This window comes from Chionomys nivalis, chromosome 6 (assembly GCF_950005125.1).
Source record: "Chionomys nivalis chromosome 6, mChiNiv1.1, whole genome shotgun sequence".
Classification (NCBI taxonomy): domain Eukaryota; kingdom Metazoa; phylum Chordata; class Mammalia; order Rodentia; family Cricetidae; genus Chionomys; species Chionomys nivalis.
This window is the reverse complement of record NC_080091.1, coordinates 89,562,279-89,585,579: the sequence shown is the minus strand read 5'-3', so window position 1 is coordinate 89,585,579 and position 23,301 is coordinate 89,562,279. Positions and strand designations below refer to the sequence as shown.

Genomic DNA, 23,301 nt, shown 5'->3' with positions numbered 1-23,301 from the left:
AATCTGGTCCACAGTGAGCTGGAGATCAGGAATATCATTTAATAGCTGGGCAAAATATAGTGATCAAATGATCCTGGGTATTTCCTACCGGTCCCAGGTGTGCTTTCCGCTGTTGGTATTCTCATGGGAAAATGTATGTGAAGAGGTTTCCTGGCAACGGTTCTCCTCTCTGCAGTGCTGCCACTGCGGCTCCTGCCCTGTGCCTGTGTGCTCACCTCCATTGCTGTTGTCTGTGCTTGCCCAGCCCAGCACACAGCTCACTTGTGATTGCTTACCTGACTCTGGGCTCCTTCTAGGAAATCCCCATTCCCCTAGTCTTACGGTTCTACAACTGGGAGTAACCTAGAGCCCGCTGTATTTGAAGCTATGCACGGTGTCCTGTGTGGGGTTTGCTGCAGCTGACTGTGAACCATCACCCAGGCCGTCGGTCAGAGCAGTCACTGAGAGTGAGACTCTGTGTTAAAGAGCAGAAGGGAGATGACAGAAGCGTCTCTCTCTGTATTTTTAGCTCGGAACCACTGTATCATTCCGTGCATCCCTTCCGAGAGCACAGGGAGGCCATGGACTGAGACAGGCGACCCATGCAGGAGAAACACATGCCTGCTTGTCCTGCCTGCAAGGTGGGGAGGTGACTTCACCTTGAGCGCTCAGCTACCCTTGGCCTGGTAGTAGCATCAGACAGATCCAGATTGTGGTAATGAGTAACTGCGGGTTTTCCTCCTCCTCAGACCAGAATGACATCACCCTCTGGGAGCTTCTGAATGGAATGGCTGAAGTCTGGCCCATAGGACACTGTGAATAATTCAACAGCTCAACACTGGAACATCTGGGTCTGGCATTGCAGATCAGAGCTGACAGGAATGAGATTTCCTCTTACTGTTTTTATTCTCTTCCAGCCATGAGGCCTGGAAGGGGCACCTTACATTTCTCTGTTCAATTTTCTTAGCTGTAGAATTAGAACTATCAATGGCAGTCCCTCCATTACAAGGAGGGTTTGAGGTCCATGAGTTGATAGATTGAAATAGATTGGTGCCTTGTAAATGTTAGCTGTCTTCACTACTGAAAACACTTCCTCCAACAGGCATTTCTTCTTGAACATGGATGCCTAATGCAAATAGCATGAGGGGGCAGAGACATTAAGGATTTTAAAAATGGTGACTGCTTCTCTGAAAGTGAGAGTAGGTGACATGTCTCGATGTTGGAGACTTCACGGTCAGGTTCTGGATTCTCCGGGATATTGAGCGGGCTAGAGAGCTATGTTAGAATGTTCTTGGGTTGGGTTCTGTTAAGTGACTTTGCATACACATGCGAAGTTAAACCTTCTGACCACACCTACACAGACAGTGGTTTTGAGAATCTCAACAGCTCAGCCAGGACAGCTTGGGTAAGTTCCTTGAGATTTCCAGGTGTCACTGAAACTAGTGACTCAGGACAAGGACCCCGTGCTCTGGGGAAATGATGAAAGGAATGATAGCAGGTGACCCCCATGTTCCACAGATGACATGATTTAGATTTTAGTCTGTAGAATGCTTAGCTTGGTTGGTTTTCTGTTACTATAACAAAACACATGGAATGGAACCATTTCATAAAGGAAAGAGGTCTATTTAGTTTTTGGTCCTGGCCTGGGGAGTTCAGATCTGGCAGCTGCATTTTGGGGAGAACCTCATGCTACACCATTCCCGCTAAGTGGGACAACAGCACTTCATGGCATTGTAAAATCTACATTCGAGATAGTCCCAGCTAGGCTTCATTTTTATTGACTTGCGTTTTGCATATACTTTATTTCTACGGCTGAATGCCTGTCTCTGCAAGGCATTAATTTCTGATTTTTGTGGTTGGCATCCTGCTTAGCCTGTATACCTCATTCTTTATTTAATATATGTTCTCTGTCTTATAAAGCACGAGGCCTCAAACTGCCCAGTCAGATGTGATGTCACTTTTCAAATGCATTTGGTCTGCCACAAGGATCCGGGGGAGCTGATTACCTGACACCCATCTGTCGGGAACTCTGCTGCTGTCAAGGGACCACAAACCACAGCTCTGGCTGGTCAAAGATTGTTTAGCAAGCCACTCACTAGGAGCCAGACTTTGAGCTGTGACTATTCCGGAATGAGCTAAGGCACTTCTTCCAGAATTTCAAGTAACATATTGCTCCATTCACGAGAGCCTATCATTGACTGAATCAAATGTGTCATGACGTAATTGATCTACATTCTGGTGCAAGTTTACTTGAACAAGTCTGTGAGCCACATTTTGAGTAGCATTATTTATGTTTTATAAGGGTAAGTGAGTGGAATAAGTATATCAAAAATGGATTAGATGGCATGATATAATTGGGGTGGAAGGATGGAGAAAGGATTCTCCCTAAAAATAAAATCAAGATTCTCTGTAAGTGGAACCGTGTTCCTTGCTTACTTTTCACTGCCACAAGAGAGGGAAGATTTTTTTTTTTTTTTTTTGGTTTTTCGAGACAAGGTTTCTCTGTGGTTTTGGAGCCTGTCCTGGAACTAGCTCTTGTAGACCAGGCTGATCTCGAACTCACAGAGATCCGCCTGCCTCTGCCTCCCGAGTGCTGGGATTAAAGGCGTGCGCCACCATTGCCCGGCGGGAAGATGTTTTTGAAGTACAGAAAACCTCCCTGGTCATGTTTTTCAATACTGATATCTGCCCCTCAGTACTGACATCAGCCCCTCAATACTGCTTTCAGCCCATCAATACTGCTCTCAGCCCTTCAGTACTGACATCAGCCTCTCAATACTGCTGTCATTTCCAGCAAGTGTTTCTTCCTCTTGCTGTTTTTTCTCTTCTTATTTTGACCCCTTTACAATATTTCTGAGACGGAATTTAAAAGAGAAAAACATTACATGGGAAGTTCATTGTGGGATCTGGACTTTACACAGTCTTTCCTTTTGTTGTCTACATTGTACATGCTCAGAGAAGTCAGCGCCGGGATTGTGCTCTATGTGTACTACAGTGGTAGGCCTGCCTGGGATTTGAATCCATGTCTGTTTGTTCTTCACCTATCCTCTCCTGTCTAGCAGTTGGCCATTTGACTCTTTATTAAACCAATCGGAAGGTGCCTTAGGCAGGTGAGGCAAAATAAAGACATCCCACACCATGGCACCCTGTCTTAGGTCACTTGCATTTATTGTAATTGATGTATGAAGTTTAGATAGGACTCCTCTGGTTATCACTAGGACACAGGAAAATCAAGGAATATTTTTGTTAAGAAATAAGGGCTTATAGCTCAGAGGGTAAGAATGCCTGCAACCATGTATGGCATCCTAAGTTTGATCTCTAAAACCTATGTGGAGGGAAAAACAACTCTAACTCTAAAAAGTCACTACATGCATTCTGTGGCATTTGTACTTACACACACACACACACACACACACACACACACACACCCTCCACCAATAAATAAATATATGCAAAAAAGATAATGGCTTAAACAAATGAAACTGTCTTGGAGAGGGATTGTGAAAAGAGCTAGACAATCAAAAGAAACGGTGTCTGGGCAGATTTCTAGGTACCTGGTTGAATTTCAAGGCATGGAAGATTACACACACACTTACTTACAAAGTATAGAAAGAAGAACATCTAAAAGACATTAGGATGAAAGAGACAGCTGAATAGTAATGCCAGAGTAGAGAACTCATGGATTGTCTACTACTTCACCTCCAGTTTTTTTTATCCAGACTATGACAGACGATTCTGAAGGGACATCTGGGTTGAGTCTCCAAGGGTAACCTGAGGTTTGATGAGCCGCTCGAAAGATTCACAGAACTCAGCATATAGCTGCCTTTGTGGTTATTACAGGAAAAGAAACAAACCCAAGATCAGCAAGGAGAAAATGCACATGACATGAACTTGGGAGAAACCAGACACTTGCTCTTCCAAGAGCCCTTCCTCAGTGTAGTAATGCATGACCCACAATTCCAGAGGAACCAAACTATGACAATAATGGAGGAAATACTGCATAGCAGGGAAGTGCATTCAAATAGCCAAGGTTTTATTGCAGACTAGTCACATAAGCACTCTTTGCCTAATACAGTCCCACACTTCAGATCCCCAGAAAACAGGGAGGTATTCAGTATAAATCACTCTGACTCTCATCAGATCTCCATTTAATCCATCACTTTGACCCCTGAAAATTTTGACCTGTTCTGCAGGATAAGAGCAGATTAAGGCAAATTAAGTCAAGAAGTAACCCTGTGAGGAGCTGGAGTATTGACTATTTTATCTTTGTTAGAGGTAGTTATACACTATGTGCTATGCAAATATTTGATTGATGCATGCTTTCCCAACATCATTAAGGATCAGAAATATTCATAAGCAATGAACAGTAATATACAGTCTTGACCCGAAGCTATTGATACTGTTGCTTTTGTTATAATGAAGAGATCTATATTACACAGACATCCTAAACAAAATTACATAATCGAAAGTATGGATGAGTTTAATCCAATGAGATAAACATTTATAAACTTAACATGCTAGTGAATGCCTGTGACCCTAGAACTAAGACTGAGACAGCAGGGTCAAGCGTGCTCTCGGCCAGAATGGGCCACATAGTGAGACATGCTTCTTCTTCTTCTTCTTTTTTTTTTTTTTAATTTATTATGTGTAGAGTGTTCTGCCTGCATGTTGCCTGCAGGCTAGAATGATGTGGAATTCCTCTTTGTATGCTGTGAATCTGTTTTATTACCATTTAAATATAAAGAAGCCGCTTCAGCCTATGGCAGGGCAGAATAAAGCCAGGTGGAAAATCCAAACAGAGATATAGAGAGAGTAGGCAGAGTCAGGAAAGTGCCATGTAGCTGCCCAAGAAGAAGAGGTAACAAACCACGAGCCTCGTGGTAAAATATAAAATAGAAATGGGTAAATTTAAGATGTAAGAGCTAGCTATATACCTGGACCATCAGCCAAACAGTGTTGTAATTAATATAGTTTTTGTGTGATTACTAGGGTCTCTGTTTATAGCACAAGAGGGCACCAGATCTAATTATAGATGGTTATGAGCCACCATATGGTTGCTGGGAATTGAACTCAGGACCTCTGGAAGAGCAACTAGTGCTCCTAACTTCTGAGTCATCGTTTCAGGCCCAAGGCATGCTTCTAAAATGTCTTTAAAGAAGGGTGGATAAGAGCTCATACTACTCTTGTAGAGAACCTGGGTTTGGTTCCCAGCACCTGTATCAGGCAGATTATAACTGCCTGTAATCTAGTTTGGGGGATCCAACATCCTCCTCTGGATTCTACAGATACCTGCACTCATGTGTACACCCTTTTTCATAAATACATAATTTAAAATATATCTTTTATAACTAAGGGTCTAGTAAACTCTCATCAGGGCATCCACGAATTACATGTGCTGTAAGGGGTGGGGCAGGAATCTGTAACAGTCAGGAGACACAGTGATTTGGGGCATGCCAGTACATCTCCCTGAAGTAAAAGGCAAACCATTGTATCTTGCATGCTTTGCTATGACTTAGGAAGCACAATGCTTGCTAGTCTTCTGGGTTCAGAGGCAGCATATTTCACACCTGCAACACCACTCTTCCCACATACTGGGAACATGAAGAGCGGCCAGTTCTATGTGAAAGCAAGCCATCTCATACTATGTTAGAAGGTGGGCTGATGGAAGACATGGAAGAAAGCAGGCTTATCTTTCCCTGACCAATTTTTTTAATCAAGGTATGAAACACACATTACTAGACAAAATTTTTATTTTTCAAATAAATAGCTTTCATTCCTCAATTATTTGTCAGAATTTTATTTTCAAAACTAAGTATATACTTAATGCATTTTTACCCTTTTTCAAATTAAAGATATATATACAGGTACCTTTAGCAACACAGTCTATTTTCAGAAATTCAAACTTGATATGGAGAAAATGCCACATCAATCCTTCATACCTTCTTTGGAAACCAAGTGTATTTCAGGGTCTAGAGGCCAGTCCATGTTTAGAAACTAGAGCCCTTAGGTCAGTTTTGGCTGCCTGGGAACTTCCGGGTAGGTCATAATTCACCTTTTCTTTCTCCACAGTTCTTCCCTGGAAGACCTAGGCTGCTATCTCTGGGCAGAGGACGGAGGCAGGGACGGAGGTTAGGCAGTTAAGCGCCAGCTGGTAGGGATCTTTTATTTCAAGTCTGGTTTCCACTGTAACTATTTGTCCAAGGGTAAAGAGCAAATGGAAGCTCTGGGTCCTTACTGATATTTCACCCACTCACCAAAGTCTCAGTGATCTAGGCCCAGTGAAAGAGAGGACAGAGACTGACTTCACCAAGACACAAGCGGGCAAAGTGACTGTGCAATGAAATAGGGCCGAACCTGGAGCCTTCCTCTTCAGTCTTCCGGGCTTGCTGTATGGCCGGCAGCCAGAGGAGGGGACGACTGCAGACACCGCTGCGCTTTTTCTTTCGCCATCCCCAGTCACCAATTTAAACATACATGCTCACAAACAGGCTGAGGATTTAGATTCTACCCACATTTCTTGTTAGAGTACCTGATATGACTTAAAAAATTAAACAAGAAAAATAAATAACAGGCAGATAACAAAAAAAAATATTTGAGGGTAACAAAAGAACCTCAGTAATTTCAATCTTAGCACAATAATTATCTTTCAAGGGAACAGCTAAAGTCCTACATGAAAATACAATATCTTAAATATAAAAATCTTTATCTGACCATACCCTTATGGTACTACTATGAAACAAAGTTACAGGGAAAAAATAAACAAAAACTAGACATGATTTGCTAACACAAGGAACCAATTGCTGCACACTCTGACTATGCACAGATCTCTGAAAAAGATTCACTCATATTTGTGCTTAATACAGAGTGGGACTTTGGATAATACTTTTTATTTTAATGTACAGTATTTATGATTCTTAATTTTAGTTTTTTTTTTTTAGTAAGAAATCAGGGGAGAAGCAATATTCCTAACATTGGGCTCAATCAGTAAACAGCTAAGACTCTTCTTCTGTAAACTTGGTAAAAAGTCTCCAATAGTACTTCCGCATGTCATTTCTGAGTAATTACTGCCACCGGACAGTCATCAGTTCCGTTTCTATTTCTTTGCAAGATCCGCACATTTGCAATAGCTTTTCTTATGTGTTACAGTTCTAAAAGTGTCAGCAATATTACTTCTTAAAACCACAAGACAGCCTTGCAAATCTTCAGCTGGTGGCAGCACTGTGTATGGAAGAGGTGACTGAAGAGCCAGGAGTCATGTTCTCGTGAAGCAACACCTGCTCACCCAAGTCAATAGTGTGTGCTTTCATTCTTTGGTGTTTGAAGCTATTCTGACTAGTCCTTGTGAGGAGGAATGATGCACTGTACTGAAACACTGACATCCTGTCAGGAGTCTTAGCTAATTGGCTCTTAACTTAAAAGCCAAGAAATCTTTTCCATGGGCTATTCTCAGGGTCAGTGCTATGGAGTGCCTTATTAAAAAATAATCTATGATTAATTACTAAAGCACCTTGGGTTGGATGCAAGGTGAACGTGTGTTGTAAACAAAGTCTGCTTTATAGTAAAATATTTAAAATTAAAATCACAATTTACTATAAAGGACATACAATAATGTAGTCAAAGTTAAAATTCTGATGTTCCATTTGTTATAACTTATGTGAGATTTAGCCATCTTACAATAGTGACCCAGCGCTAGTTTATGTTTGCAAAGATGTAATTGTCACAGGTCACACAAAAGCATAACTACAACACATTTCTGCACATCTTCGATAAGTTTTTGGCTACCAGGGATGATGCATAATGCTGCCTGGTATCCAAAGTGTTGTCAGTGATTATAGGATTTAGAGATGGTATGTGAGGTCTTCTAAGAAGCATCATCAATGTCAACTGTAGATGGAACATATAAACAATTCCTTCACAAATCCAGTCTCATTCTGTGCTCTCACAACACTCCCAACAGAAAGCATCCAGTCTATTGGCTGTTTCTTGGCTGATCAGACATTCATCCTTTAGTTCCCTGATTGTCTTTCTCAGTGATTTTTGAAAGTGTTTTTCTCGGTTCAAAACATTCTGCAGACTTTCCTTGGTATTCTCTAGCTCGATGATCACATGATCTAATTTATGCTTAAGCTTCTTTGGACTGTCCATTACACTGTAGCTATGTTCCTAAAATATAAACACCAGGTTTTAAAATAAGAAAGACAAGTGGTTAGACAAAAGTTTAGCACTAAGTTTCAGCTAGTTCTTCATTTATGAAACTTAGAGGAAACTATTAGGTTTAAAGACGACAGGAAGAGGACAGGAAGTGGAAGCAGTATTAGGGTGCCTGAGCCTCTCTTCCTTCTGAGGCTCAGCATATATGAGGAACATGGATCACTGACGATGAGAATCACTCTTCATTTGGGACTTCCTGCCTGCTAAGATGAGCACTGGATGAAACTGCACTGGCTTTCATTCTATACCGCTTTCATTCCTTTAGTACGGCAATGATAAACAGCTTGTATTTATCAAATGAATGAGTAATTTTTATTTATTTATCTTTTTACACAGGATCTCATGTATCTAAGGCTGGCCTTGAACTTGCCATATAGTGGAGGATTACTTCGAACTTCTGATTCTCTTACCTCCACCTAAGGATTGCATGCATCACCCAATGCCCATTTTTTTGCAGTGCTGGAGATCAAACTTTGGGCTTTGAAAATGTTAGGAAAGGACCCAAGGAACTGAGCTCCATTCCCAGCTCCAAGATTTAGTGATAGTGCGTGATAGAGTAAACTTTTCCTCCATTTTGATGAATATTTTACTTTATAAAAGGTACAGGAAAGAAAAATTACAGTGGGTGCTTAAGCTGAGTGCTGGGGACTGGATAGGACTCCAGTACTGGAATTTAAAAAAAAGATAATTCCATCAATATTTATTTTGGCTATGCTTAAGTATATGGCAATATACTTTTACATGTTCATTTGTAAATAAGGAAAATAACACTGACATAGAAAGATACTATAAACTAATTTTGTAAAGTTATTTAATATTAAAAACACTGAAGGGGACTTTTGTGTCTAGTCAAGACAAAGTAAAAGACGACTGATACCACATGAACCAATGTGTGGTACAAACACATACAAAGTATTTGAGGATAACAGGTACTCCACTAAGACGGAAAACAGAGGCGAGGTCTGCAATCATTCCCGCTTAGCCCCAGTGCAAAGATGAGAAACCCATGCAGAGCTTGGCATATAGGAGGAGAAGATTAAGCAAACATCAGGGAAACCAAGGAGGCTATTTTTTCCTTCTATTTTTGTGTGTGTGCATGTGGAAGCCTGAGGTTGATGTCCAGACTTATCCTCTTTGCTAGTCTCTATTCACTGAGGTAAGGAATCTGAATCAAATCCTGAGCAAACAGATCTTGCTAGCCTGCTGGCTTTGGGAATCCTGTGTCTGCCTTGTGAAGTTGGAATACCACATTTATAATCACTGGGCTATCTCCCCTGCCCCAAATAATATACTTCTAAATAACAATGACAGCAGCTTTCACCTTACTAGAAAAAGGCAATACATTTTACATTTTGAAATAAGTAGAAAAATATAAAAACAGACGAACAGAAATTAGGGAAGTATAAAAAAATGAACAAAAGTTGAGATCTATGATAAGGTGAAAAAAATAGTTAAATCTTCAGGCAGGTTAATCAGAAATGTACGAGACAGAAATATCAGGAGTGAGAGAAGACTAGAGTCCACCAGAGTCAACAAAAGGACCAATAAGGAGGTATTATTAAATACCTATCCTAATAAATGTTGTAGCTGTGATGAAATGACAAAACTTTGGAAGACAGAAGCTAGTATTTCCTTCAACAAGCAAACAACAACAACAACCCCTAAGTCCACAGTGCTTTACTAGACAAATCTATCATATATTTACTAAAAAATTATTTTACAAAACCCCTTTTCCTGAAAACTTGAAAAGTTGGCAAAAATTTTCTCACTGTTTTGAAATGTCAGTATTAATCTGATCTTGAATTCAGATAAATAAAACATTAGAGAAGAGGAGGAGGGGAGTCCTATACACTAAATATCTCTCTTAAACACTCAAGGAAAGATTAAACTAACAAACTCCCAAGTTGTACACAAAATACATAAAAACAATGATACATTATGGAGTAAGGGTCATCCTGGAGTAAAAGGTTAGTTCAGCCCTTGAGAAGTCAGCTGACATAACTTACAAATTAACTTAAAAAAGGAAAATCATGTTAAGAGATGGGATTGCCTGAACACTGGCTCTCAACATTTCTCATCACAGTCCTGGAGTCTCAAGTAGTTCCGCAAAGCAAGGAAAAACAACACACACGTTTATAGGACGAAGGAAGAATTAAAACTGCCTTCATTATAGAGAACATGATGATCTATGCAGAAAATCTGATGGCCTTAAGGAAAAAAAACTTGTACTGTACTTAATATTTGAGTTCAGCACGTTTGTCAGATATAAGATCAACATAAATTATATTTCCATCTTCTAGGAGCAAACAACGATATCATTTAGAGCAGCAAGCAAACAGAAAATATTAAGGGTCAGATCTGCCAAAGCAAAACACCCGTGTGCTGAGTGCTCTCAAGCAGAGCTGAGAAGGTAAAGGCCGAATAAAGGGGACACTCAAGTTCCAGTGCCAAAGGACTCCTTAAGATACCCAGCTCTCACTTCTCTCCGTGGGATCTACAGAGGCGGCAGACCAGTGAAAATTCCAGCACGGGTTTTGGTAAAATTTTACCAAGTGATTTTAAATTCATATAAAAATGCAAAGAATCGATAATGGCCAAAACAACTTTGATACATAACAAAGAAAGTAGACTAACAGTACCTGATTCTAAAATGATAAAGCTGTATAAGACCGTTTGTATTTAATGCCTAGCATTTATATGAACAAGGAATCTCTAAGTACATACAAGCCTGAATACTCTGTGTTCTGTGACTTTTTCCACAAAACCTAAAGATAGAGCTATTATTAATTACCTATTTCCATGAAGAAAATATACTACTTAAAGGGAAGAGTTATTTTATCTGCAGACTCATCCTTGTAAAGGCATTCTTCATACTCAGTAACCAGCAGAGTAACTGCTTCTGTACTGTTCCTGCATGCATTCCGATCACAACGATCCTGGGAAGCAAGCGCGTTTGGAAACATCACATATTAAAGACCCCCCCCAACAAGTCTACGTTCTGTTTTGCTATAACTCTGACAAATTTGATCCTAGTGGCGAGACCATATTCACCTTAAAGCAATTAACTCAACAATTAGCTCAGCAAAAAATTTTACTTACAAAAATGAACTGGGATTGGAATTCTTCAATGCATGAGGCACCGACAAGCTGGTGACCACGGTTAGTGACTGGAAGGGTTTTGAGAATGAAGTTTTTCCTACAATGAAGTTTTTCTCTCTTCTCCTGTTAGGAACAGTGAATGAAAACCATTGTGACTGTATCTGTTCTTACAGTTTGATTCCTTCCTGACTTTCAAAGTGAAAAAAAGTACATAGTGAAACACTGTATTGCTTGCAGAGACTCTTCTGGAAGGAAGTCAGTGTGTTTCATTCTGTTTACTTTCAAAGAGAATCCCTAAAGCATCTCTACGGTTCATCTATTAACATAAAATTTTCCTAAAAATGAAGAGTGAAAATGAAAAAGGACACTCCTCACCAGCTGAGAAAAAGAAGACAGAGAGGACCTGAGGAAGAGAGTTACAGCGATAATCATGGTCCACGTCTCTTCTTGAAGACAGCCATCAAGGGCAAAGTGACCAACTCACAGCACTGTTACTGGAAAAGAATAGAATCCAACTAGGTTTATTACTCAACCCTTCTGTTTTTCTTTCGTAACCTCATGTCTCTGTCTTTGTCACTTATCCATTTTTCCGCTTTTTTGACTTTTGTTCATATCTAAGTTTTAAATTCTATACCTGTGACTTCACCTGGAACCACACTTTGGTCCAATTTGCAGTTTGCTCTCGAGTTTTCTTTTTCTTTCTTTTTTTGTTTTGGTTTTTTGAGGCAGGGTTTCTCTGTGTAGCCCTGGCTGTTTTGGAACTTGCTCTGTAGCCCAGGAAGGCCTCAGACTCACAGAGATGCTTCTGCCTCTGCCTCATGAGGGCTGGGACTAAAGCACATGCCCTGCCATGCTCCCGAGTTCTTAAGTACAGTCAATCTGAAACCTCAATGCAACCTTCTCCGTTTTTAAGAAGCTGGTTCTGAGTTAAGACAATTCTTTCCATCGGTCCACTTATCTGAACCCTAGCCATTAACCAATGTTTATGGGTGGCTGCTGGCTATATCATCTGCCAGGCATCATGAAAAGCTGAAGCTACAGTCCCTGGAACTCCCAGAATGCACTTCAGATGAAGAAAGTTGCACCGACAAACCCACGAGTGCTGAAGTATCTTCAGAACCGTCACAGGAAGTGAGTGCTCAGAGCGAGCAGTAGTTTGCAAACAAACCTGCAAGTGATCTGGGGATTCAAAGACAGAAGGGACGACTCCTGGCTTCAGTTTAGTGTTTGGAGTGCTTCTGTCAAAGTCTGTCTTCTTGAAGTGCCTTGAGCACAGTACGTCTCCTTTCTTTGGCTCCCAGATGCCTGCAGCATTCACATCTAGTCTCTTCATTGCCAACACCCATTTTCGCTTGATGTTTTCATCTGTGGGGAATCTAGAAAAAAATAAAAAATTTTAAAATTAAATATTATTGATATATATTTAAACTGAAACACTTAGGAAATCATGATTCTTGCTTATGTAACTTTTTTTTTTTTTTCCTTCGAGACAGGGTTTCTCTGTAGCTTTTAAAGCCTGCCCTGGAACTAGCTAGCTCTTGTAGACCAGGCTGGCCTCGAAATCAGAGATCCACCTGCCTCTGCCTCCCGAGTGCCGGGATTAAAGGTGTGCGCCACCACCGCCCAACAACAAACTAATTTTTAAAAATTACAATTTTATTTACATGCACATGTGCGCACACGCATCCCATGGTATGCACAGTATAGACTAGAGAGCGACTCATGGGAGTTTCTTCTCTTCCTATGTCGGTCCTGGGTGTTGAACTTAGGTCATTAGGCTTGGGGACAACTGCCTTCACCCACTGAGATATCCTGCTGCTCTCACAGCTCAGTCTTAACATCCAGACTTTTCTGCCGACTCTTCTTCAGACATAGGACCTCCACTTAACATTTTATCACACCATATGGACTTCTCAGTGGACCTTCAGCACCTTGGGGCAAGATCTGCAATCCATAGTTTTCCCTCATCTACAGATGTGAAAGTATACCTCTGGCCTTTCCCGTCCTGGGGTGACATCCAGAATCTACCCTGTACTTTCACTTCTGGCATTATCCAAACATTACACGGAACAGCAGCTAATACATAGCAGGTCTACAAATGCTTTACGAAGTGTGCAGAGAATAGCTGCGGGGTCTAGAATTCTCAAGACAGAACTGTCTTGGGAGATATGGGAGTCAATAATCAAAATTTCCAAACCAGTACAATTATTTTGGATAAGGCAGTGTAGACATACTAACTTTTTATTTCCATGTCTATCAAAGTAACACAAAAAGCTGCAAAATCCTTAGCACGTTTACAATATTAGATATTCTCATGGGAACACCTTAAACCTCGTCTGTTTCTAAATAGAAGGGAGGTGTATTTTAACAAAGACCCCCCATTTAGACTAAACAATAGGGAGTCTAATAGTTAAATGCAAACATTAGCAAAGGCGAGTCTGCGATTTGTGTGGGGGATTTTATTCTTGGTGGTGTTACTCTCGTCTTTGATTCCTTGGCACCTTATAAAGGCGTGAAGGTTACTTTAAGAGGACGGGGGAACTGAGTTTGAGACTGCAGACTTAGGTAGAATCAAGTCTTACACATGAAATGTCAGTCCTTTTAACTTGGAATTTGGCAAACAGCGAGAAGCACATCCAATGGCCGAGCAACATTTCACCATGATTTTAGCAACTCATAACGAAACTGTAAGAGAATTAAAATGAGTTAGTGACTTTAGGTCTAAAGTCAAAGGTAATTCCCCACTACCCCAAAAAAGAAGTTTCGCTAGTAAAATTTTCTCAAGTGTCGGTAATATTATATATATATGGATGGACATTTGATGTACCTAGAGGTCTAAGATTTCAACTTTGTAGATTTCGTTGCTTGTCTCGTGTTCTTACGGACCCGATTTTCCCTGCCACAGCTCTGCACCCTAACTCCTGGGACACTGTTTGCCATTCCCCTTTCAGCTCGAGGGTCCCCTTCCCCAGGGAAACCACACACGGTTATCCTTCAAGGGTCCCTCCAAACTGTGATCTCATTTAACACAGTGGTTCTTTCCCCCTAGCCATCTGTGAGTTCCACTTTTTCTCCTCACGCCTTAGCTGGCGATCAGCACGGGGAAACGCGAAGGGAACGTCGGCAGCCGCCAGCACGAGGGGGTGCCCGTCGCGCCGCCACCGAGCTCCGCCCCCTGCTGGAGGCGGCCGCGAGCCCGGCCGAGGGAGGGGCCTCTCCTCGAAGGCGCCGGGCGGCCGAGGGCGGCCTGCAAGCGGGGCCCCCACCCGGCGTCGCGGCGGCCCCCTTCGCCCCGAGCTCTGGGCCGGCAGCGATGCGGGGGCGAAAGGAGAGCCAACCTACGCGTTATTACCGTTAGCAGCGAAGACAGCGACTAACGTCGGCGACGGAGCTAGCGCCTCCCTTCGCTTCCGCCCCCTCGAGCAGAAACCGGAAATCCGGATGCCCCGGGTCACGTGAGCACCCGCCATCTTGCCCGCGGTGGCCGCCGCTGCGAGAGGGAGGCGTGTCAGGCCGGCTCTGCTGCTCCGAGGTGTGGCTTCCAAGCTGGGGGAAGGCTCTGTAGATCGTGAGGGGAGGTGGAGGAGATGGCGGCGACGGCGCGGGAAGATGGCGTCCGCAGCCTGGAACGAGGGCGGCGGGGCTGCGAGCACTACGACCGGGGCTGTCTCCTCAAGGTGACGACTTTAAAGGGCGCTTCCTGAGGGGGTCCCGGGTTAGGCGGGGGGCGGGTTGGACCGGGCGGTTAGGCTTGGGCGTAAGTTTCAGACTGATTGGCTTGTTGAGATGCCTTCTGCATCTGGGATGGGTTCCCCTTGCAGAGAAGGCTTTTTGGGCAGGGTGAGCACGAGCCCTGGACTCGATCTCAGCGTTTGGACTTTGCAAGCCGAATTCTTGTTTGTCGAGAGCCGGGCCTCGCACGGAGTCCCTTACGCAATGGCTTGAGTCGTCATTTGCGGTTGACAGCAGAAGGAAGTAGTGGCAGGCTTGTCCTGAGCATTGCTCCAGGACCTCTGTCAGCTGTGGAGGACGGTGACGGAAGGAGGCGAAGCAAAGGGAAAATCAGAATATAACTTCTGTTCGGGCAGCAAGCTCAGGGTCTGGCCTGTCAGCTTCGCTTTGTTGTCTAGGAGGATGCCCAGACCTGTCAAGGAGAAAATAGAAAAGTGTGTGATAGGAGAATCACACAGTGTGTGATTGCCATTGCGTTGGCTTTCAGGGAAGTGCCTGGGACGTTTATGCGATTATTTTTGCTGCTTAAGAAACCTAGTCATTTGGAGTTTTTAAAAATGGCCCTCACACAGTTAAGAGTTTCCTGGCTTTATTTTGTTGAGAAAGCCTGGTATTTGAGCTGGGGGTAGTAGCTCAGCGGTAGACCTTGTCCTTAAAATGTTGGAGGCCCTGGTTCAGCTAGGGCTTCAGAAATCTCCTACCGAGAAGAAACTTGATTGCTGGAATCCTATAGCTTCGCCCCACCTTAGTTCTGCCCCAGATTTACTCTGTAATTTTGAGCAAGCTGCTCTTTAAATGGCTTGCATATAAAATGGCAATTTCTGAAGCTCCCCTCCCCCCCTTTTTTTCTTTTTTGGTTTTATGAGACAGGGTTTCTCTGTGTAACAGTCCTAGCTGTCCTGGAGGAATTAGTGCCGTAGACCAGGCTGAATTCAGAGAGATCCGCCTGCCTCTGCCTCCTGAGTGTTGGGATTAAAGGTGTGTGCCGCCACCGCCTGGCTAGAAGTTCGTTTTTTTCATGGCTGGTGTTAGAGGTGAAGGCCTGTAGTTCTATCAGAGGTGCACCTCCAGCTATGTGTGAAGCGGAGGCAGTAGGAATGCCAGCCTGGGGATGCTACTGCCAGGAAGGAAGAGAAAAAGGGTTGGGGGAGGTGAGTGTGTGTGTGTATACACTACTAACCTCACCAGAGAGTCTATAGCTTCAATCTCCACTACCGTGGAGAAAGTCCCTCTTTTATTAATAAAACGATGATTGCATACTAGAGTGTACATGTGTTTAGGAGGTGCATCCCCAGAAATGAGTAGTAAAAATTAATTACTATTGTCATTCACTAGCTTTTTTTTTTTCCATTTCACTTTACTGGTCAGCCCTGCTGGTCACTGACCTTGAAAGCTAGGATTAAATGATACACTTAGATTTGTAGGACAACTTAAACCCTTTGCTGTAGGCCACGGTTTGGTGAATATTGTTTCATTGCACTGGATGGAGTTCTTTCAGACTGATCAATTATCAAATGTTGTGTAAGCAGTTGAATACTGTTCTTCTGATTGCATTTCTACTGCAATATTTTCATGGGTTCAAAGTCAGATATGGGACTGAATTTCCTATCTTGCCCTTCCCTGGCCCGGCAAAGTAATTTCACAGCCACAGTTGTGTTTCAAAGCACTTTAACTGCTTTTTCCTGAGTGTCATGCATTGCTCTTCTTTCCGCTCTTCCTCTTCCTTAAGTAGCAGAGCCGACCGAGGTCTTTGAAGGAGCAAGCTGAGTGCAGCAGTTCAATCAGAGGAGTGGCAATTGACCTTTGGTTTGTCAAGGTTGATCTTGACAAGAGAAATGTCAATGAAATGATCCAGAATAAAGATTTATTGGAGTGGATACTGGAAATAACAGAAGTTTTGGATTTTTATTGCAAAGGAGAGCAAACGTGGTTGTTTTGCTGAAGATGTGTTACAGTACGTTTTTGTACACTGGGGCAATGATCTAAGAGGTCGTTTGGTAATGCAGCAGGAAAAGGGAGCAGTCTAGGACTACTGTTCTTGCTTGAGTAGTCAATGTGAAGCCGATCTTGGCTGCAAGCCTGTACTAACTAGAGTCTTTGTAGATGAAGACAAGGTAGAGTGCAGTAGTTTGGTTCTGTAATAAACACCATAACCCAAACCTACTTGAGGAACAAAGGGTTTATTGCTTACACTTCTTGTGACAGTTCATTAGGGGAAGCCAGGTCAGGATCTCATGCAGGGCAGGAACCTGGAGGTAGGAGCTGAAGCTGAGGCTATGGAATGCTGCTTACTACTGGCTTGCACTCCACGGCTCACTCAGCATCCTTTCTTATATAACACAGGATCACCCGCCCAGGGATGATAGTGATGGCAGTGGTCTGGGCCTTCATACCTCAGTCATGAATCCAGAAAATGCCCCACAGGTATTGGAACTGGGTAATCTGATGGAGGCAAATCCTCAGTTCAGGTTCCCACTTCTTAAGTGATTCTAGTTTCTGTCTAGTTTCTACCTAGAAGATAAAGCATATTTATTCTCAAGAAGGTTGATAGGTCTTGTGGGTGAGTTTATTTTGATTACTACTATTTTGATGGTGAAATTAGTAGCAAGGTCATTAGCAGACTGTTACCAGGAAGAAAGAGGTGTTCAGAATTTTAAAGGGAAAACTGTAAAAGCATCTAGATCACGAGTTCTCAACATGGTGGTTAGATGTGGGGAGTGGAATGACCCTCTCACAAGGGTTGTATATCAGATATCCTGAATAGCAGATATTTTCATTATGATTCATAACAATTGGTTATAAAAATCACAGTTAGGAAGTGACAACAAAATAATTTTATAGTTGGGGTCATGTAACATGAAGGCCTGCTTGTGGGGGGTTCTGTCCTGCCCAGTTCCCACAGCCGGCAAGTCCCAATGAAAATCACACAGAGGTCTCCATAAGTTATATAAACTGATTGGCTCATTAGCTCAGGCTTCATATTAGCTCTTATAACTTATATTAACCCATTATTTTTATCTATGTTAGCCACATGGCTCGATACCTTTTTCAGCTGGGTAGGTCACATCTTGCTTCTTCCGTGATCTGGGGAGGACTGCGGAAAGAGCTTCCTTCTTCCCAGAATACTCCTTTTCTCATTGCCCTGCCTCTATTTCCTGTCTGATTGTCCCCCCCCTCTACTTCCTGTCTGTTTGTCCTGCCTATACTTCCTTCCTGGCTACTGGCCAATCAGAGTTTATTTAAAATATAATTGACAGAATATAGAATTGTCCTACAAAAATTCTCCCTCTTTTTTTAAAAAGAAAAAAAAAACAAAGGAAAATATCTAGAGTCCATTTTTTGGGACTGTGGGCGGGATATTCCAGGCTACTTCCTGCTGGTTGGGGGTGCTGATAATCTTATGGGGACCTCTTACTCCACAACCTCTCCAGCAAAGGCTATCACTGGTGTTTTTGATTTTAGCCATTCTGACAGGTATAAGATGGTATCTTAAGGTTATCTTGGTTTGCATTTCCCTGATCGCTAAGGAAGTTGAGCATGACCTTAAGTGTCTTTTGGACATTTGAACTTCTTCTGTTGAGAATTCTCTGTTCAGCTCAGTGTCCCATTTTATAATTGGGTTGATTAGTTTTTTACAGTCTAGTTTCTTGAGTTCTTTATATATTTTGGAGATCAGACCTTTGTCAGTTGTGGGGTTGGTGAAGATCTTCTCCCAGTCAGTGGGTTGCCTTTTTGTCTTAGTGACAGTGTCCTTTGCTTTACAGAAGCTTCTCAGTTTCAGGAGGTCCCATTTATTCAATGTTGCCCTTAATGTCTGTGCTGCTGGGGTTTACGTAGGAAGTGGTCTCCTGTGCCCATGTGTTGTAGAGTACTTCCCACTTTCTCTTCTATCAGGTTCAGTGTGTTCGGACTGATATTTAGGTCTTTAATCCATTTGGACTTGAGTTTTGTGCATGGTGATAGATATGGATCTATTTTCATTCTTCTGTTTTTATGCCAATACCAAGCTGTTTTCAACATAATAAAAATGGCAATTCTACCAAAAGCAATCTATAGATTCAATGCAATCCCCATCAAAATCCCATCAAAATTCTTCACAGACCTGGAGAAGACAATAATCAACTTTATATGGAAAAACAAAAAACCCAGGATAGCCAAAACAATCTTATACAATAAAGGATTGTCTGGAGGCATTACCATCCCTGACTTCAAACTCTATTACAGAGCTACAGTATTGAAAACAGCTTGGTATTGGCATAAAAGAGGAACATGGGATGTACTCACTCATAATTGGTTTCTAGCCATAAATAAAGGACATTGAGCCTATAATTTGTGATCCTAGAGAAGTTAAATAAGAAGGTGAACCCAAAGAAAAACATAAAGTCATCCTCCTGGATATTAACCTTCATCAGGCGATGAAAGGAGACAGAGACAGAGACCCACATTGGAGCACTGAACTGAAATCCCAAGGTCCAAATCAGGAGCAGAAGGAGAGAGAACACGAGCAAGGAACTCAGGACCGTGAGGGGTGCACCCACATACTGAGACAATGGGGATGATCTTTCGGGAACTCACCAAGGCCAGCTGGACTGGGTCTAAAAAAGCGTGGGATAAAACCGGACTCGCTGAACATAGCAGACAATGAGGACTGCCAAGAAGTCAAGAACAATGGCACTGGGTTTTGATCCTACTGCACGTACTGGCTTTGTGGGAGCCTAGGCAGCTTGGATGCTCACCTTACTAGACCTGGAGGAGGTGGGAGGTCCTTGGACTTCCCACAGGGCAGGGAACCCTGACTGCTCTTCCGGCTGATGAGGGAGGGGGACTTGATTGGGGGAGGGGGAGGGAAATGGGAGGCGGTGGCGGGGAGGAGGCAGAAATCTTTAATAATTAAATAAATAAATAATTTAAAAAAAAACCCAAAAAGCTAGTATATATTTTTAACAGACAGCAAACCGTTTAGATTTTTTTAAAAATCTTTGGCTCTATCTTCACTGTATATATCTCTCTTTTTCTGACCACATGAGTCTTTAATATACTAGCAATATGGGTAGGATTGAAGCTGTGGCTTTGACGACTGGATCCAGCCCATTTCTTATCTTTCTGAGATTTCAACCTCATGGTGGAGGTAGTCTGTAGCCACGTTTATTGCCACAACTCTACAGTGTTTCAAGGTCCCTACCAGCAAGCAAGCTGCAGCAGTCTGCTCACAAACCACACACAAGTGCTCTGTAGTCCGACCACCTGCGTGAAAGAGTCAGAGTTTGCCCTGACACGGCCCAGAAAGCCGGCATTTTAAAAGGGCGCAGCTTTTTTTCTGCTTTGGCTGAAAACTGAAAAGTGGCGCAGCTTTTTTTCTGCTTTGGCTGAAAACTGAAAAGCGTGCGGTCAGCTTTTCATCAACACTATGTAAGTGTTTCTTGGCAGGACCTCTTAAAAGTGCTGCAAGGCTTTACAGCTAAAGCTGAGTCAGGAAGCCTATCTTAGATGAGACTGCTTGCTTGCCTTTAGCAAGCAGAGCAGACCTGAGAAATTGCTGCTACCAAAAAACCATGCTTTACTCTATTCTTTTCTGTCTAGAATTACTTCCGAAGCTCTCTCAGGTTTTATGTGGATGCAGTTGTCCACACATTGGCGCCATCTGTAACATGAGGCCTGCTTGTAGAGGTTTTTGTCCTGCCCAGTTCCCACAGCCAACAAGTCCCAAAGAAAATTACACAGTGGTCTTCATAAGTTATAAACTGATTGGCCCATTAGCTCAAGCTTTGTATTAGCTCTTTTAACTTATATTAACCCATTATTCTTATATATGTTAGCCACAGGGTCAGTCACCACAGCCTGAGGAACTGTTTTAAAGGATTGCAACATTAGGAAGGTTGAGAACCACTGTGCTAGACCTTGAGGCTTAGACTCTAGAAGAATGAGAGCATTAACTATGAAATGATGGTAATAAAATATTTTTTGAGTATCTAGTGAAGCAAGAATAATTTGAGGTGCCAAGAACAGTGCAGAAAATTCAAAGTTTATTTTTATTTATCATTATGCCAGGAAGTTAAGAACAGGAAGTTACCTGACAGTGAAGATATGAAGACATTTTAAAAAAATAAATAAAAATGTTAGTTTAGTGATAAATTCTAGTACAATTTTCACTACTAGTGTAAAAATGAATTCTGTTAATAATGGTGTCTGTGTTTAAGGGAAGAAAACTTGGAGTTTTCCTTATTATAGTCTTCAAAAGTTCACACAGAGCTCATGAAAGGTATTGTCAGGAATCTCAGAGTAATAAAAATTAAAAGCTTGGGGGCAGGCATGCAAAAGTATGTTCTTCTCTGTCACACAATAAAAACAAACAAAGAAGGAGACCAGACAGTGTGGTGGTGTTTACTTCAGCTGTGGTTAGCTGCTTCTGATGCATGTCAGTGGATAGGAGTGGGGTTCAGCTAGTGTTAGGGTTTAGCTGTCTGGTATTTGGAGAAAGGAGGAGGCAGCTAGGCTATGTGCAAGGGAACACATGGAGTTAGTTGAGAAGAGTAGAGAGTTAGTGGCTAGAATTCGTTCTTGGAATTGAAATGCAGGGCTAGTACAGTCCTTTCTCAGGAGCAGCAGTTGCAGAGTGTGATGACTGGGTCCGCAGGAATCTCTAAAAACTACTTTGTGGGATAGTAGATGTTCTGTATCCAGTGTGTTGGCATTTATACTGATGGTGGAAAGCAATGATTAAAACTAAAACTAGTCTCCGTATGATTCAAGCCGGGATTTTGTATTGCAATCAAGTACACTGTAGTATACCTACAGTTAGAGCCAGTGTCACTTAAAAATGTCATTGATGAAGTGCTAAAATTAATAATTATCAAATCTTAGCTCATTCTCATCTGTATCTTTTTTGTTGTTGTTGTTTTGTTTTGTTTTTTTTTGGTTTTTCGAGGCAGGGTTTCTCTGTAGCTTTGGTGCCTGTCCCGGAACTAGCTCTTGTAGACCAGGCTGGCCTCGAACTCAGAGATCCGCACATCTGTATCTTTTAGTAACTTATTTGACAAATAGACTTTCAGCAAGCATTTGGTTTTCTTGAGTAAAGATTCTTAGGCATTTGTGAAGTAAATTAGTTGCTTTGTTCATGGAACTTTTTTTTTTTTTGCTTGAAAATAATTGGTTATTCAAGCTTGAGTATATGGGAGACATTTTCTCAAAAGTGTGGAAGGAGTCAGGACTCATGAAGGAAAACAATTTATAATACTTTAAAAACATAAGTAATTCAGGAAAGGCTCCAAAGCCACAGAGAAACCCTGTCTCAAAAAACCAAAAAAAAAAACCCCCAAAAAACCATAAGTAATTCTTATGTGAGATATTGATAGCTATAGTCCAGGTAAACAGAAGTTCTTTGATACCCTTAAGAGTCTTAGAGCTTAACAGGGGCCCGAGACTGAAATGCTTGTGGATATTGTTGTGTTCACACTTAGGGATGGGACTGCGTGGCAGAGGAGGATTGGGATACAAGGCCATCTAAAGTGAGAAAATTTAGGTTATTGAAGGGATTATTGTGGATATATTCATCACTAAAATTTAGTCAAGAATAATGTTGAAGAAAAGTCAGTAACACGTTACAGCACTTAAAGGATGGGGTGTGTTCAGTAACAGCCTTAGGAAATGGTCAGGATGTGCAGATCTGCACACTCATAGTACACTGGAGAAACATTTGGCCTGGGAATTTCTTTTTTCTTCCTTCCTTCCTTCCTTCCTTCCTTCCTTCCTTCCTTCCTTCCTTCCTTCCTTCCTACCTACCTACCTACCTACCTACCTACTACATTTTTTTCCCCGCTGACAATGTCATACATTTTGGTCATTTCAGCCCCCCCCCCCAAAAAAAAATAAAAGAGATGTTCTTTTTTGAATTCTGGGGATTAGGTATTGAAATGAATACCTTGCATAATGCCAGGAAAGTACTATACCAATATCTACATCCCAAACCTGGCATTTCTTGATATAATGGGGTAAAAGTTAAACACTTATGAAATGACCTAACAATAATGAGGTTTAAATAATCAAGAATACATTTCTGTACATTTCTTTCCATGTAACAATTCCAAGTGTGATCCAGATGGATAAAGACCACTGTTTCACTTGGTCATTTTAGAGTCAAATTTTTTCTGTTGTATTATTTTAACATATTGTAAGGCATTTGATCATCTTTATGTGGGATCCAGCTGTAGAATAGTTCAATAATCTGCTCTAAGGAGGGAACAGATTTCAGTGGACAATTGGCAGTTTTTAACACTCTCAAAA

General features: G+C 41.9%; 4 protein-coding genes across 8 annotated transcripts in view; 2 read left to right on the top strand and 2 right to left on the bottom strand.

Moving 5' to 3' along the window:
* The window catches only part of Cdkl2 (cyclin dependent kinase like 2), a 67,596-nt gene extending 56,321 nt beyond the window's left edge, over nt 1-11,275 (top strand). Inside the window, exon 14 of one of the 2 annotated variants that reach the window (XM_057773156.1) lies at nt 10,491-11,275. The gene's annotated coding sequence lies outside the window, so the exon portion shown is untranslated. Of the gene's footprint in view, nt 1-1,899; nt 2,010-10,490 lie in introns of those variants that run through there. The other variant, XM_057773157.1, reaches the window with a different exon arrangement.
* The window catches only part of Odaph (odontogenesis associated phosphoprotein), a 28,341-nt gene extending 16,944 nt beyond the window's left edge, over nt 1-11,397 (bottom strand). Inside the window, exon 1 of the mRNA XM_057773167.1 lies at nt 11,290-11,397. The gene's annotated coding sequence lies outside the window, so the exon portion shown is untranslated. The remainder of the gene's footprint in view (nt 1-11,289) is intronic.
* Thap6 (THAP domain containing 6) lies at nt 6,881-14,738 on the bottom strand. Of its 4 annotated transcripts, none has more exons than XM_057773164.1 (5): nt 14,642-14,738; nt 13,872-13,974; nt 12,458-12,665; nt 11,290-11,412; nt 6,881-8,142 (listed from the first exon to the last, which is right to left on the bottom strand). In XM_057773164.1, exons 2-5 carry the CDS (start codon nt 13,949-13,951, stop codon nt 7,906-7,908), a joined length of 648 nt encoding a protein of 215 aa, XP_057629147.1. In that variant the 5' UTR covers nt 13,952-13,974; nt 14,642-14,738; the 3' UTR covers nt 6,881-7,905. The 4 variants fall into 4 exon arrangements, with proteins under 4 accessions (XP_057629147.1, XP_057629146.1, XP_057629148.1 ...); XM_057773163.1 differs by having other exon boundaries at nt 13,872-13,976; nt 14,694-14,722; XM_057773165.1 differs by lacking the exon at nt 14,642-14,738 and adding an exon at nt 14,369-14,433.
* Rchy1 (ring finger and CHY zinc finger domain containing 1) overlaps nt 14,505-23,301 on the top strand; it is a 21,560-nt gene continuing 12,763 nt past the window's right edge. Inside the window, exon 1 of the mRNA XM_057773161.1 lies at nt 14,505-14,966. Within this exon, the coding sequence (XP_057629144.1) occupies nt 14,877-14,966 (90 nt within the window). The 5' untranslated portion in view covers nt 14,505-14,876. The remainder of the gene's footprint in view (nt 14,967-23,301) is intronic.

Bases quoted from the DNA above. Each gene is read 5' to 3' on its own strand.
- Thap6 (XM_057773164.1), bottom strand. From the start codon at position 13,951: ATGGTGAAATGTTGCTCGGCCATTGGATGTGCTTCTCGCTGTTTGCCA. The intron at 12,666-13,871 runs GTAAGACTTGAT...ATTTTTTTCTAG, and splicing joins AAAGGACTGACATTTCATGT to ATTCCCCACAGATGAAAACA. The intron at 8,143-11,289 runs GTAAGTAAAATT...TTTATATTTTAG, and splicing joins TCCAATCCCAGTTCATTTTT to GAACATAGCTACAGTGTAAT.